At 51.4% G+C, this 14,424-nt stretch overlaps 2 protein-coding genes across 8 annotated transcripts in view; one reads left to right on the forward strand and one right to left on the reverse strand.

Annotated features, from left to right (window-relative positions):
* Foxn1 (forkhead box N1) overlaps positions 1-7,455 on the forward strand; it is a 33,964-nt gene extending 26,509 nt beyond the window's left edge. For all 5 annotated transcript variants that reach the window (XM_004856991.3, XM_087191529.1, XM_087191528.1 and 2 more), the window contains exon 9: positions 344-7,455. In XM_004856991.3, the coding sequence (XP_004857048.1) occupies positions 344-663 (320 nt within the window). In that variant the 3' untranslated portion in view covers positions 664-7,455. The remainder of the gene's footprint in view (positions 1-343) is intronic.
* Positions 7,456-7,498: 43 nt separating this feature from the next.
* On the reverse strand, positions 7,499-13,827 carry Unc119 (unc-119 lipid binding chaperone). Of its 3 annotated transcripts, none has more exons than XM_021238317.2 (5): positions 13,713-13,827; positions 9,290-9,403; positions 8,776-8,878; positions 8,451-8,623; positions 7,499-8,174 (listed from the first exon to the last, which is right to left on the reverse strand). In XM_021238317.2, the coding sequence occupies exons 2-5, from the start codon at positions 9,336-9,338 to the stop codon at positions 8,062-8,064; spliced, it is 438 nt and encodes a 145-aa protein (XP_021093976.1). In that variant the 5' UTR covers positions 9,339-9,403; positions 13,713-13,827; the 3' UTR covers positions 7,499-8,061. The 3 variants fall into 3 exon arrangements, with proteins under 3 accessions (XP_021093976.1, XP_021093974.1, XP_004857049.1); XM_021238315.2 differs by having other exon boundaries at positions 8,447-8,623; positions 13,505-13,800; XM_004856992.4 differs by having other exon boundaries at positions 13,505-13,796.
* Positions 13,828-14,424: the final 597 nt, after the last annotated feature.

Consider the following 14,424-nt stretch of genomic DNA (forward strand, 5'->3'; position numbering starts at 1 on the left):
CAGTATGAAGAGTTTCTGGGGAGTTCCCCATGGCTAATCCCAAGAGCACAAAATTTGCATCAGTCCTTCAAATAGGCAGCACTCAAATCCTTGTCCTTCCTCCCCACCCCAAAAGAGCCACAGAGGTCATCTGGATCTTTGGCTTTCACATGGTGCTTCATGGAGTCTGGAGCTCAGAGAGAATCAGTCATTGCTTGGGGTCACACAGGTCCTGCTAGTTTTGCTCCCAGCGTCACCCCAATCCTGCTCTCTGCAGCATGTGATAACCTTGGGTGGGAGGCAGAGAGAACTTCGCTGGTGCCTCCTAGTGATGCTTGTTCTCTCCTCCTGCTCTCCTGACCAGGAAACCTGTGGGAACAGCTGAAAGATGACAGCTTGGCCCTCGATCCCCTGGTACTGGTGACCTCGTCCCCAACATCATCCTCCATGCCGCCGCCCCTGCCACCACCTCACTGCTTCCCTCCAGGGCCTTGTCTGGCAGAGACAGGCAGTGGGGCAGGCGAATTGGCATCACCAGGCAGTGGGAACTCCGGAGGCCTGGGAGACCTGCCCCTCACCACCCTCTACTCGGCCTTCATGGAGCTGGAGCCCACACCCCACACGGCCCCTTCTGGCCCTGCTGTGTACCTCAGCCCCAGCTCCAAGCCCATGGCCCTGGCATGAATTGTGCTCAACATCAGCTCCAGCCTTTGCTTGGTCTGGAAGTCCCTGCTGGTCGCCCATATCGGGCTCACCTTGAAGGTTAAGGAAGGAAGGACCGAGGATTTAGCTCAGTGGCACTGCGCCTGCCTCACAAAGCATAAGGTCCTAAGTTCAATCCCTGGTACCACAAAAAAAAACAAAGGTCAAGGAAGGAAAATACTACCTGTCCCCTATGTCACTCAGCCAACTTGTTGGCTGGCAGCTGGGGTATAGAGGATAATACCCAAGATGCTGCCCCTCACACATTTCTGTTGCCGGGTCATCCAGCTCCTCACTCAGGGCCCCTTGGAGAGCAAGTATCTTGGAAAGAAGCAAATGCATTCTCCATAGGCCACACTTGTCCACACTTCAGCTCTCCTACACACACAGACACACAGTTGCTCAGACACACACCTGCCCATATGCCTTACACTTAGAGGAATCCATACCACAGCTCAGAGAGCCTGAGTTCATTCCAGAGGTATCTGAGAGCTAAGGGCTTTGGTTACCAAAGCTGAGGACCCCATACCAGGTCAAAGATCCCCCTGGAACCCCATCCTAACTGCCACATGCTCTGGCAGGCCTGGCCTCCTCCAGTCATTTTTTTTCCCCAGAAGCCTCCTGTATTTATTCTCCTGTCTTCATCCCAACAGCCCAGCAGGGAGAAGATGGAAAGCTTCTCCCATGTTGCCTTTAGAGCCCGCTCTGCCAGGCTCCACCCAGCCTCAGCGTATATACTCTGTCTGGCTGCTGCCAGGGTGACACACAGGAGGGGTAATGTCCACCCCAGGAGCAAACTGAGCCCAATTCCAATACAAAGTGTTTGGAAAGCCTTTGCCCTCGAAAACTTGAACAAGTCCTCTTCTCCAGATCCTGGGTGTGGGAAGGGCCCCCTCCTCCAGGTCACCACAAACTTACTCTTTCTCTAGACAGAAGTTCCCATAGTTTAGGTTCCAGCTTACTAGTTATTTCAACTGTCACCAGCAACCTGGGCATTCAGGGCAGGAAAGCCTGGCACAGGATGGTGGGGAAGCACCTATGCCCTCTCTCTTTGCCTGACTGGCAGACCCAGGACATTCAAGAAGAACAAAGGATGTCCCTGGAGTTAGGAGGTGTGGCTCAGGTGGCTGACATGCCCCACCAAGTGGAATCCTCATCCTACCCTGGGCCTGAGGGTGACAAGACCCTCCAAAGTTTGGCCCCAGATTCATGTGCAGCACAAGCAGATTCCTCAATGGCCTGCCATTGTCCCCTGTCCTGGAACAATAAAGCAAGTGCCTTGTGGTCTCAGCTACTGAGCCTTCATTTCTGGACCTCCCCTCCCTAAGTTGAAAGGCCAGGGCACATGGTCATAGATGCCCTGGGCCTGTGATGTCACTCCTAACCCACCCAGAACTGTGAAGTTTCCAAATCCAAAGAGTCTAGCATCTAGGAGGACATCCTAACCAGCCTGTGAAGGCTGAGTAGGCAGGCAGGCAGGGCCCCCACCAGTACTTCCAAAAGGATGCAAGGGTCTGAAGGCTCAGGGCCTCACTGGATCCCACTTCAGACTCACCCCTCCAGGTATCACCTCCAGGTAGGCTGGTGTTACCAAAAGGCAGCCTGAGGGGAAGCCCTACAACTGTGCTTGAGAAGGATAGGAGATATGGGAGCCAAAGCACACATTTGAACCTCAGTCTCAGAGCAGCAGAAAGTGGGCCCTCTGCTTGGAAAGTTCTTCTGGGGGCCAGGCCTAAGGGCCAGCCAGCACCTACTGGTTCTACACACGATCCCATAATAGAACCCCACCCTCCTGTGGCTCTAAGGCAGGGGCCAGAGCTGGAACCAGGGTAGAGTAGGGTGTGGCGGAAGGTATGGCCAGCTGGCACACCCAAGTGGAAGACCTGCCTCCCCCAGCCTGGCCTTGGCTCTCTAGGAAGAGGGAGAAGGCTTTCTGCCAAGCCCCCAGGTGAAACGGCACCCGGCCTGCCTGGCCTCCCTCTGGCCTGTGTCTTGACAGAGCAAGTGCTCCCTAGGAGAATTTCACAGGGATTCACTTCATTGCCTCAGACCCTCAGAACCTGGGAACTCAGACAAACCTGCCCTACAGCCCAGCTTAGATGAGGAACAGAGGACATCTCCTGCAGGAGCCCTCAGTCAGACCTCTGTCCCATGGACCCACTTAGTACGTGTGTGTGGCTGACCTCCCAGTGCAAAGAAGACAGGAGGCAACCAGATAGGACTTTGAATCTGGTTTTTTCATTTGTATGGAACCAGGCCAGCCCTGGAACTTTTAGTATTAGGCCTCAGCACCACCTGGAAATGAACCCACTCTCCCACTCATATATTGCCCCCTGCTGGCCATCCTTCCCCACAACAATGTTTAACCACTAGGGTGAGCAACTGGGAATGGATACAGGTTCCTCAAGTTCCCTATTTTGTGGGGATTTAATCCCTTTGTTCAAGGATTCTATGAGGGTTCTAAAATTGATTAAGATTAGTGAATCTCCTGGTCAGAGTTCAAAAGACCAGAAGGGGCTTGCAGCTAAGAATTCGCCTTAAATCTCAGAGGAGACTTTGGAAACAGACTTTTCAGCAATATTGAAATTGTTCGGACTTTGGCAACTCTTAGAGATGGACTAAAAGCCTTCTGAGTATAGGAATGCACATGAGTCTTTGGGGGTCCAAGGTTGGAATGTTAAATTTGGGTCCAGATGTCCCCCTAAAGACTCATGTGGCTGAATCTAGAGTGTGTGATGCTGGGATTAAAGGCATGTGATTACTAAAGTACTACGCTGATAGATTTGGCACCGCCCTAATCCCATGGTCTGGATAAGATAAAAGGGGCAGAAAGATGCTGTTAAGGTCCCTTGTTGTTTTTGCTTGCTTTGCTACTTTGTGGGCACCATGAACTGTTTCTCTTCTGCCAAGTCTCTCTGCCAAGCCACCCTGCCTTGGAGCCAGCCAATTATAGACTGAAACTTCTACAAACTGTGAGCTAAATAAACTTTTACTCCTTTAAAAAAAAAAAAGATTAGTGAATCTGTGAACTTGGAGGAAAAAAATCTCTATTTTTACTCATTTCTACCTGAAATTTAACATTTCCATTGATTATGAATGTCAGCAATAAATCATAGTAATTTTAGCAATACCTGTGACTCTGTCATTAGAAATCACTGGTTGGGGCCGGGGATTTAGCTCAGTGGTTCTGGCGCCTGCCTCGCAAGCACAAGGTCCCAAGTTTGATCCCCGTACCAAAAAAAAAAAAGAAATCACAGGTTGGGGCTGGGAATTTAGCTCAGTGGCACTGCGCCTACCTTGCAAGCATAAGGTCCTGAGTTCAATCCTCAGTATCCAAAAAAAAGGAAATTACAGATATTATCCAGGTATGGAAGCACCTGCCTGTAATCCTCTAGTGCTCAGGTTATTGAGGCAGGAGGATTGTGAGCTCAAGGCCTAGACTATATCTACATAGCAAGTTTGTCAAAAGAAAGAAGAGAGAAAGAGAGGAGGACAGAGGAAGAGAGAAAGAAAGAAAGAAGAAAGGAAGGAGGAAAGAAGGGAAGGAATGGAAAAGGAAGGAAAGAAATGTTATATATATGTAACAACTCTCCGTGATGAATGCAATCATTATGTACTGCAAACATACACTAATAAAAATAGAAATTAAAAGAAAGAAAAAGAAATCACAAATAACAGGCTGGAGATGTAACTCAGTGGTAGAGTGCTTGCTTTAAAGCCCTGGGTTTGAACCTCAGCACAAAAGAAAAAGAAAGAAGAAAGAAAACAGAAAAAGAAAAAACAAAAACAAAAACAAAAACATTTTTATTGTTGATTGTAGGTATTACAGAGTATATCAGGATATATGCATATATAAGATATATATGTTTATATAGGATATATATTTTTCATTTAGGCCGTCACTATGTAGTTCAGGCTTGCCTCAAACTCATAGCAATCCTCCTGCCTCAGCCTCCCGAGAGCTGGGATTACAGGCATGTACCAACACATTCAGCCGCAATATATTTTATGTTCTCAAAAATCTTGTATTGTTCCGCCACCTGCCTCACAAGCGCAAGGTCTAGAGTTCGATCCCCCGTACCAAAAATAAGTTAAATTTACTTGCTTTAGTTACTGGATGGTGAAGTGCAGAGTGACCTTTAGGGGAGAGCTAGGCTGGGGGAAGATGCTGGGAACTTGGGACAACAGCTCTTTCCAACTGTAAGGATGCTTCTCGATGTTCTAATATCCGGTTTGGCAGTATGCACCCTGCAGGCCAGCCTAGCAGGACACAACCTGGGGGGGTTCCCTGTAAGATTTGGGTTTGCCTGCTCTACCCGGTGGACATGACACCCATAAAAAGTCAAAGCACAAGACTAGTCCAGTTCAGAATCTGAGGCCTGGGCCTACCAAGAGAATCACCCACTCCAAGGTCGACAGCTCATGGACATCAATGCAGACACTAGTCCCACCTCCATCGTGTCTTCTTCCTCCTCCTACTGCCAGAGATCCTCTAGGTTCCTAGGGAAAGTGCCAGGAACCAAATGCAGCAAGTCACACCATTGGACCAGCAACAGAAGCACGAAGACTTGGAAGAAGCCAGGAGTCCAAGGCTTTTTCCAGCCAGGCCTCATCCAGGCCCAAGGGACACATGCTGTCCTCAGGGTGAGTGCCAACCTGGTGCCTGCTCCAGGGATGAGGACCCCGGCATAGGGAGCTCCCTCCTATCTGAAGGTGGAAGTGCAGCAGACAAGATCTGGAACCTCAGGCTGGTTCTACTTAGCAGCTGCAGTGAAGAAGACAATTCATTACCAGGGTAGTAGGAGAGGGTCCTCTTCCTAACACCAGTACTGGTCCCTCCTGGCTATAGCATCTCTGCAGACTTGTACCCCAATAAACTATTACAACCACAAACCCTTACACTTGTAAAAGGCAAAACATTTACAGGATCTGAAGAAAAACCATAAGCCTCTATACCCATACCCCTCATCTCAAATCACACACACACACATTCTTGTCCACATCCCCCTTCCCCACTTTTATGGCAACCAGAAACCCCTGAGCACTGGCTTCTTGGTGAAACTTTCTTCCCTTAGCACTTTTTTTTCCTGTTACCAGGGATCGAATTCAGGACCTTGTGCTTGCCAGGCAGATGCCAGCACCACTGAGCTACATCCCCTACCCTTCCCTTAGCATCTAATATAACCTGCTCCAAACAGGCTTCTGTGTTGCCATTGTGAATTCCCCTGCTGTCAAATGCTCCTAGGTTTGCACACTCTTCTTAAAGGATCTTCAGTTGGCACCACACATACCACAGCATGTGGACCCTTCATCTCCTTCCACCCTCCGTCTGACCCAACCTGGGTCCCCAAACCCAGCCTTGCCACCCCCATCTACCCAACACTCAAACCACAAACCAGGCATTAGCCTGGATCTCGCCCTTCCTACTACTCTTTCATTTATTTAGCCATCACCCCTGGATATTTCACCACTTAAAAATCTCAGCTTCATCTATTTCTACCTCTGTGATACTGACACAATTCAAGTTTCCATTCATCCCTCATCCCAATTCCTGCAACACCCTCATCACCGCCTCCCTGCCTACAGTCTGGTAGTGCACAGGGATTCAAATTCTGGATTCAAATCCTGCCACTTAGCACCTGTACAATACTGGCTAGGCAAACTAACCCCTCTGGGCTTACATTTTCTGTAAAATGGGCATAATAATCATGCCTTCCTCAGCAATGATTGTGAGGCTTTTATAAATAAAGACATACAAAGCCCCAGTCCCAAGCCTAGCAGTCAGTAAGTCTTAGTCATTATAATTAGTCTCTTTTCCAATCCACTCATCGCTCAGCTGCCAGTGAAAATCCAACCCAGTCATTCCTGTACAATCCGCATGAGCTCCCCAGACCTGTCTTCCTTTCACATATTTCCTTTTTTCTTGAACACACCCACTAAACCTTGCCTCCAAGCCTTTGGTTAGCTGTCCCCTGTGCCTAATGCTCTCTCCCCACATCTTCCTTGTCAAGGTCATCCCGAATTTTTAAGCACCTGCTCCAAATCTGTCTCCTCTAGGAACTGTCCCTCAAATCTCCAAGCAGAACAACTTTTGCTCCTTGCATACCCCATGCATCTTGTTCTAGGGACAGGTATTTGTGCCCTGTATCCCACTCATTTTAGAATTCCTGGGTCCCAGCAAGAGCTCCACATAATTCAGCTGAATTCCAGCACCAGGGCTTCTCAGCTTGGAAGGCTGGCACCATGTGTGGGGGAAGGAGAGCCTACCTCCCCAATTCCAGAATCACCTCCATTAAGCAGCCCCTACTCTGGGCCTGGGGTTCAGGTGAAGGCTGAGGCAGTATGCACAGGACTGGCCAGGCTCCCCGAGGCAGCCGAGGGTAAGGATATGGCTGTAGGTCTTAGCCAAAGCCCTCTCACCTTCTCTGAGGAGGACTGACAGCACCACCCAGCAGTGGCCTCTGCAGATAGGAAAGGTGGTGTGGAGGATGAGCCACCCCCTCACACCTTCCCTTCAATGGTTCCAGCCTCTGCTCCACTAGGATGGCTGACTCTGGGCCAAAACTCCCCCTCTCAGGGCCTGGGTTTCCTTCTTTATTACAGGACAAACCTTTTCCAGCCCCACCATGCTCTAAATACTGATCTAGATGCAGAGCATGGTGTCAGGGTTCAGAGAACTGGGAGACAGGAGAACCCAGGGTGCAGAGGGAATAGGGAAGGGGGGAGATTTTTACTACCTTGAACACATTACTACCTGAATGCTCTCTACCCCAACCCTGGCTTTGCCCATATACACACACAGACTGGCCATACCAGAGAACAGAAAAGGAGAAAGTTTATTGAAAACTATGTACAGTTGGTCCAGCTCCTAGCACAAGCTGAAATCTAGGCTGGTCCCTCCACATCTCAGGCAGAGTCTTGGTCCCTGATGAGAGAGGGTGGAGCTGAGGCCCACACCCCCTGTGGAACTCTGTCTGAGAATTTACAACTTAAATGGCCTGGATGTGGCTGACAGGGGACAGAGAATGGATCCTTGTCCTGACCTAGTCACAGCCTGGAGCAGGAAACAGTATTGTGAAACTTGGGCCCAAGGGGGCCAAGCTAGGCTGTCTGGAAGTCCCAGTTGATCCTCTTTGCAGGAGGCCTAAAAGGACATGGAGGCAAAGAGCTCCCCACCACCTCACCCCAAGGACCAAGCCCCAGGGGTGCCAGGGGCTTGGCCTGGGGACACCAGGCACCCTTTCTCCCAACACTGATGCAGGGTCCAGGGCCCCTAGAGCACACCCCGAGCAGAAGATCTGGGGTTGAGAGGTGAGTTTGGAGAGGTCACAGTTGAGGCCCTAGGCCAGAGCCTCCTGAGGTGGAGAGCGCTTTTGGGGGTCAGGGTGTCCCACTGTAGGAATAGTCTGCTTTATTGTGCATCACCAGCCGGTCATCCACGAAGTAGAAGCTGTCAGATTGTGTCTCATATGGATGACGGATCATCTCGCTGACTGGAAGACAGGCCCAGCCAGGGCAAAGGTCAGAAGCCTGAGCCAGACTGAGGGGCTACAGGACTGGGAGACAGGAACAGGTGAACCACCTCAGAGAATTCCTCAGCCTCTATGAGGTATTTCCATTCAGATGACATGGGAATGGCACCCACAAGTGACCTAGGCTGGGAAGAAAGGGGACCGAACCCACAAGCACCCCTCCCTCCCCTACCCCCTAGCCCTAGCTCCCCCATAAGCCCCCACTTGCCCCAGTCCTACAGGGCCCTGCTCACATACTCAGCTCCTCCGACAGAGGGGGAAAGTCATAGATGTGTTCGCAGGTATTCTTGCTGCTGGGAATGCAGAAGCCAAAATGGAAGTCAAAGCTTTTGAGCAGCTTGTTTCGGAAGTAGTGCCTCTCAATCATCCGGAAGTTGTTAACAGGCTTATCTCCCACTGTGAACTCCACCCTGAGCAAGAGAAGGGGGCAGGACTGAGTTTGGCCTTGAAGATACCCACCAGGCTCCAGACAGATGGCCCCTGAGAGGCTCAGGAAGAACTCAGGAAGGGCTGCTCCCACCCTCTCCCTCACCCTAGCCCTCACCCCACCCCAGCAACTCACGTGGCTCCCACCTGCCTCAGGCGGAGGAAGGCAGGTGTAAACTGGTAGCGGACAAAGCGTCCAGCATTGGGGTCCAGGTCCCGCTGATTGATGGGCAACCGCTCTGCAATGTATCCCGGCTGGGCTCAGTGGGCTTCAGGCTGGGCCTTTGCCCACCCAGGGTTCCACCCAGGGCCCCCATCTCTGAGGCACTTCTACGCTTCAGAACCAAATGGTAGGTTCTAGGTGAGCCAAGCACCAATTTCCACAGCTTCCACAGGATACAGAGGCACAGGGCCTCTGGGACTGCAGTTCCCAGGAAGGTCTGCAGAGGGCAGGCTGGCATGGATTAAAGGGGCAAAACTGTCCTCCCAAGATGTCTACCCCAAGACACAGATGGAAGGCAAAGAAGGTGCCTGGGTGCCTACAGACTTCTGAGTATGCTGGGGTCCAAGCCTCAGCTCTGCTCTTTCTTTGGGCCCACTCCATAATGCTTGCCCACCTCCTCCCACCAACAGCCCACCAGCCTGCTCACCTGAGGCAGGGGGCTTCTTGATTTCAAAGAGGACAGTGCCTGAGTCCATGTCCCGGATCTTGAACCTGATGAAGTCGATCTTGTAGATATTCTCCTCAGGGGAGCACAAGTAGTCTAGGGGAGATGGGCAACTGAGCAAGGAAGGGACCCAAAGGCTTTGCTGCCAGTTCAGCTTTTTTTTTTCTTTTATTGGTACATTTTAGGTATATAATACGTTTACATTTATCATTGGGTGCCTGTACCTGTACGTGATGTATCTTAGTTCTCATTTTCTTCCCCCATTACCTGTGCACCCTTCACCCCCTCCACCCTTCGCTATTTACAGACTTTGTTTCCTTTTTTTTTTTTATTTTCTCATAATTTTTCCTTTCCCTTTTTCCCTTTCCCCTTCCCCTCCCACCACCCCTACACCTTTGGAACTTTTCCTATTTCAAATTATCAATTATTCATTTTAATCATTTTAATCCTTATTTACACTTTCAGTTTCTCACACCAGAGAAACTATTTGCTATTTATACGTGTGTCCTATTTATTTCACTTAACAGTATGGCCTCAATATGCATCCATTTAGCTATAAATGTCTCTAGTTTCTCGTTCTTTATGGCTGAGTAGTACTCCATTTTATAAAAAAAAACCACATCTTTATCCAATTTCCAGTTGATGGGCACGTGGGCTGTTTCCAAGCTTTAGCTATTACAATCTGTGCTGCTATAAACATAGGTGCACATATATCGCTGTGGTATGATTCTTTTAATTCTCTGGGGATGCCAGTTCAGCTTTTATGGGCTCTTACAGTCCATCCCTTTCCTGAAGGAAGAGGAAACTGAGCCCCTGCCCTGGGGAAGCCCCGCAATGTGGACATAACTCTCCATGGGGATCCAATAGAGGATGAACAGCCCCCATCTTAGTGGCCTCTGGGGGACAGATAAGGGCAGGGAAAAGAAGGGCAGAGGACAAGGTCATCTCCCCAATGCTTTTCCTTCCACCCCGGAGTTCAGGCCCCTTATTTCTCTGATCTGCCAGGCTGAGATGTTGGGCCAAACATGTCTCTAGTTTGGCAGGAGCCTCCAGCATGACAGGAAGATGCATCCTTGCATTTGTGAAACTGCTGCAAAGATGGTGACATAGCTGTGGCCTGGGAGGGCACAGTCCTTTGCTGGAGGATGCAACCCCACCCCACAGCTGCTCTTGGTGCTATGTCTAGATGTACTGGGCAAGGCTGATCTTGAGGGCACTTTCCCTGATGTGGGTAGTGGTGGGCAGCTGAACAACCCCTTCCTGCCCTCCACCCCCTCCTCTCCCTATAAGCAGCTTATGCAACCCCAGCTCCCTTAAGCAGCTTAGCCAAAGCTCTGCTGACTCCAGCCTAGAGCCCTGGATACTCGGAGGAAGGGGCCCAACTTTATTTTCACTCTGTTGATCTCCAAATGGAAGGAAGTCTTAGCAAACAGAGGGAACCACTTAGAGGTCATCTATCCAGCCTTGGCCCCAAGCCACCCCCAATACAGAATGTACTCCCTAACCCCCATAGAGAAGAGGACAGGCTAAGCCTGGAAGAGGGCCTGCTGGGTGCATTAGGGTATGGATGGGAGTAAGGGGATGCTCTAATCCACCAGAAACGTGGTAAAGCCTGCCTGAGGAAGCTCAGGAACTTGATCTCACCCTTGTGGTTTTTGCAGCAGCTACTTCAAGTGCTCAGGGAGGCCCTGGCAATAAATGGGAAGGAGAAGAGAGGCACAGTGGGAGGCTCTGGTGCTATCAGCCTGCACAGCATCACATCCTGCCCTGGTGGCCCGCAGAAGCCCGGAAATCACCGTTCAGACTGGGGCCACCTCCTATTCCTCTGAAATGGGAAGAGGAAGTGAATAGAAAGTCACTCTTCCCTAGGCCTGCCTCTTGCCTGAGCTTGGAGTAGCCCCCTCATGGCACCTTGAGCAACCAGTAGGAACTACATAAGGCTTGGGGAGGGCCCTGAGTCCTGGCCTGTTCACTATAGCCCAAGGTGGGGAAAGGAGGGGAACTGGCATTGGGGAGCAACTCCCTTGCCCTATGTATACCTATGCACATATACCTTATTTTTACAAGAAGTAAGCACTAGTCCAAAGATACATATTAAAACAAAACAAAGCCTTGCAAGCACAAGGTCCTGAGTTTGATCCCCAGCACCAAAGAAAAAAAAAGGAGGGGCCGGGGATGTAGTTCAGTGGTGCCATGCCTGCCTGGAAAGTGCAAGATCCTGAGTTCTATCTCTCTGGTTCCGCAAAATAAATAAATAAATCAAAACAAAAAAAGATAAAGATAAAGAAAGAAGATGCAGTACAAGGTACAGGGAGAGGAGGATGCAGAACTAGGTGCAGGACCCTAGTTGCCCAAGCCCACCTCCCTATAAGGCCCACCCTTCTTTCCTCATTCTCAACTCTAGGAGCCTCTCCTCTCATTAGGAAAAACTTCTCGAAGTCCTGACCTCAGTCTCTTCTGCAAACTCAACCTGTCAGCTCCCCCCTCTGTCCTTAGAGAAAGTGGGGGCCAGGGGACACCTAAGGCTCAGAACACCACAGCCATTCCCTCCCTTCTGCCAGGGAAGCATGAAGGACTAGGACCGAGGGCCAGGTCAGAATAAGGGGTAGAGTGGCTGAGGGCTCAGAATACAACTGCTCCCTTCCTCTGAACCACAAATAGCTTCCTAAGCTGGATTCAGGGCCCAGTAATCCAGGGACAGCAAACCTCAGATCCATGTGATTAGGGTCAGAAGACACCAGGCCACAGGTACCAAGGTAGAAAGCCCTGGACCCCTGGTCCCAAAACCTGTACAAGGAAGGGCTCCTATGAAGCCCCTTCCCCTTCTCATTCCCCCCAGATGCCTATCTCTGAGAGCTACGAATTTCCCAAATTAGGATACACATGTTACTTCACCTGGAAGCCTCCTTTACTTAAAAAATAAACCCCCAAAGTTACCCAGGACCCAGACAGGTCAGTCTGACCTCCAACCAGAGAGCTAAAATGAATACTAAATGCTGCTGTTGCACACTGCTACCCAACCGGCTTCAACATCAGCCTGATCCAGGCCTCCCCCCTCCACTGATGCCTGTTTGGGCAAGGGAGCGCTGCGATCTGGGGGCCCAGCCAAGAATGGCTGCTGCCTAGCTCAGAGAGGAGGGAGGGGGGCCCCTAGGGACCCAGATGCACAGGCCCAGGCCTGCCATCATGGTCCCCTCCACAGGCTTGTGTGGAAGCCCTGGGCTCTGCTGCTCCTGCAGCTCCAGGGCTCAAGTCTACTCCCAAGGGTTGCTCGAAAGGGAACCAGGGCAGGTTAGGCAGAGGGCCAGTTTCTCCAAATGCTTCTCATTCTTCAAGGCCCAACCAAGCCCCTACCATGCTTCCTGTCTATGGTGATGCCTGCCTCTGCCCTGAATGCTCCAGGCTGAGCAGCCCTATGGGGTCCCTGATTCTAAGAGAAAAGTGCTATTTACAAAGCATGCATAGCATGCCTGGCACTGTACAAAATCTGAGGGCTTATTTTTCACAGTGAAGTGAAAGGGAAGTGTGCTATCCCCCTTTTACAGATGAATTTCAGAGACTGTTACATCCCCAAGGTCACATAGCCAATTAAGTGGCAAAGCTGTAATTCCAACCCAGGCAGTCCAACTCAGAAACTCAATCACAGTGTAGACTAGGCTTCCCTTGAGAGCCCCCAAAGAGGGCAGGTCCCAGTCCAGGATGGGAAAGGGGTTGGCACCAGTCCTCCGAGGGGACCCTGGGTTCGGCCACTAATGGCAAGGGAGGCCTGAGGGTCTTAATACCTCCTAATTCAGCCTCCACCTAGCCTCTCCGGTGGGGGAGGTGGGGGATGAGAACAGAACGGACTCAGCTCCCCTCTGAATTAGTGCACTTGGGCTTCAAAGGGCTCTGCAGCCTCCAGGAGGAAAGGGTTACAGGAGCAGCTGCTGCTCCACCTCCACCATGGGAAAAGGGGTGGGCCCCTCAAAAAACGAAGAAGCGCCCTGGAAATGAACCTCTAAAGGGAAGAGAAAGGGTGCACAGAAAGATCAAGGGATGGGGGCACAGAGATTTTGGAGGCAGAAGGGAGAGGAGTAAAGAGTACGGGACCAAGTGGGGTAAGGGAGACCGGGGGAGGGCGGGAAAAGGGGCCGCGGCCAGGGCTCTGAGCACCTCGAGGACCCCCTCCCACACGCTCCTTCCCTCGCCGGTGCTCACCGCCCGTAATCCGCTGTAGCCCCAGCACGTCCTCCGGCCCGATGGGCTGCTTTCCCTGCAGCGGCCTGGGCCCGAGGCCTGCCTCTGGCTCCGACTCGGACTCTGATTCAGATTCCGCTTGTGGACCCAGTGTAGACTCCATGCTGAGGCCCGAAGCCCCAGGAGTGGGCTCTGCCCCCATCCCGGCCCCGCCACCGCCCTTCTTCACCTTCATGGCCTCGCCGGGCCGCGGCCAGCTGCTACCGCTACCGCCGTTGCCTGAGCTGGCCGGAGCCGGGGAAGGGGGAGCGCCCGCAGCCCCGCCCCCGACGGCCCCAGGTGCCGCCCCTTCCCCGCCCCCGGGGTAGGCCCCACGATGGCCCCGCCTACCGCCCAGCCCACGCTGGCCAAAAGGTCAGGGGCACTGACTGTGGCTGAGGGCATGACTCGGGCACAGCCCTGCACCGCCTCAGTAGTTCAGTACTTTTCAGTAATATAGGGGGTCCTGACTACCGCTCTTACCGCTCTTATTCGCTGGGTCCGGGTCTCAGCGTCTATACGGGGTACTCTTCCTGTGATGGCCTCTTCGGGCCTCAGCTTGGCAGTCTCATGTGCTGAAGGGCGCTCCCAGTCTAAAGTACTTCCCTGTAGTCACTATCTGCTCAGTCTGTTTCTGCTAATGCATTGTGTGAATTTTTTTACTCACTGATTTCCTCCTGAAAGTTCTGTTCGGTGAGGGCCGGGGATTAGCTCAGTGGTTCCACTGCCTGCCTCACAAGCACAAGGACCTGAGTTTGATCCCCGGTACCAAATAAAAAAAAAAAAAGGATCTGCTGGGTGAAAGCAGAAATCCTGTCTACTAGGGTCACTGTAATATCCCAGCACTAGCACAGTGCTCCCTGAAGCTAATATTCAGTACTTTTTGAACTGATCAATGAGTT

This window comes from Heterocephalus glaber, unplaced genomic scaffold (assembly GCF_053883595.1).
Source record: "Heterocephalus glaber isolate CG9 unplaced genomic scaffold, H.glaber_assembly_v1.0 deba00001564, whole genome shotgun sequence".
NCBI classification, from domain to species: domain Eukaryota; kingdom Metazoa; phylum Chordata; class Mammalia; order Rodentia; family Bathyergidae; genus Heterocephalus; species Heterocephalus glaber.

What these genes read in the sequence shown, in the direction of transcription:
- Unc119 (XM_004856992.4), bottom strand. Translation starts at nt 13,718, where the DNA reads ATGAAGGTGAAGAAGGGCGGTGGCGGGGCCGGGATGGGGGCAGAGCCC. An exon ending in GCTACAGCGGATTACGGGCG is followed by an intron (nt 9,404 to 13,504) that starts GTGAGCACCGGC and finishes CATCTCCCCTAG; the next exon opens with ACTACTTGTGCTCCCCTGAG. An exon ending in CCCTCTGTCGGAGGAGCTGA is followed by an intron (nt 8,175 to 8,450) that starts GTATGTGAGCAG and finishes CCTGTCTTCCAG; the next exon opens with TCAGCGAGATGATCCGTCAT.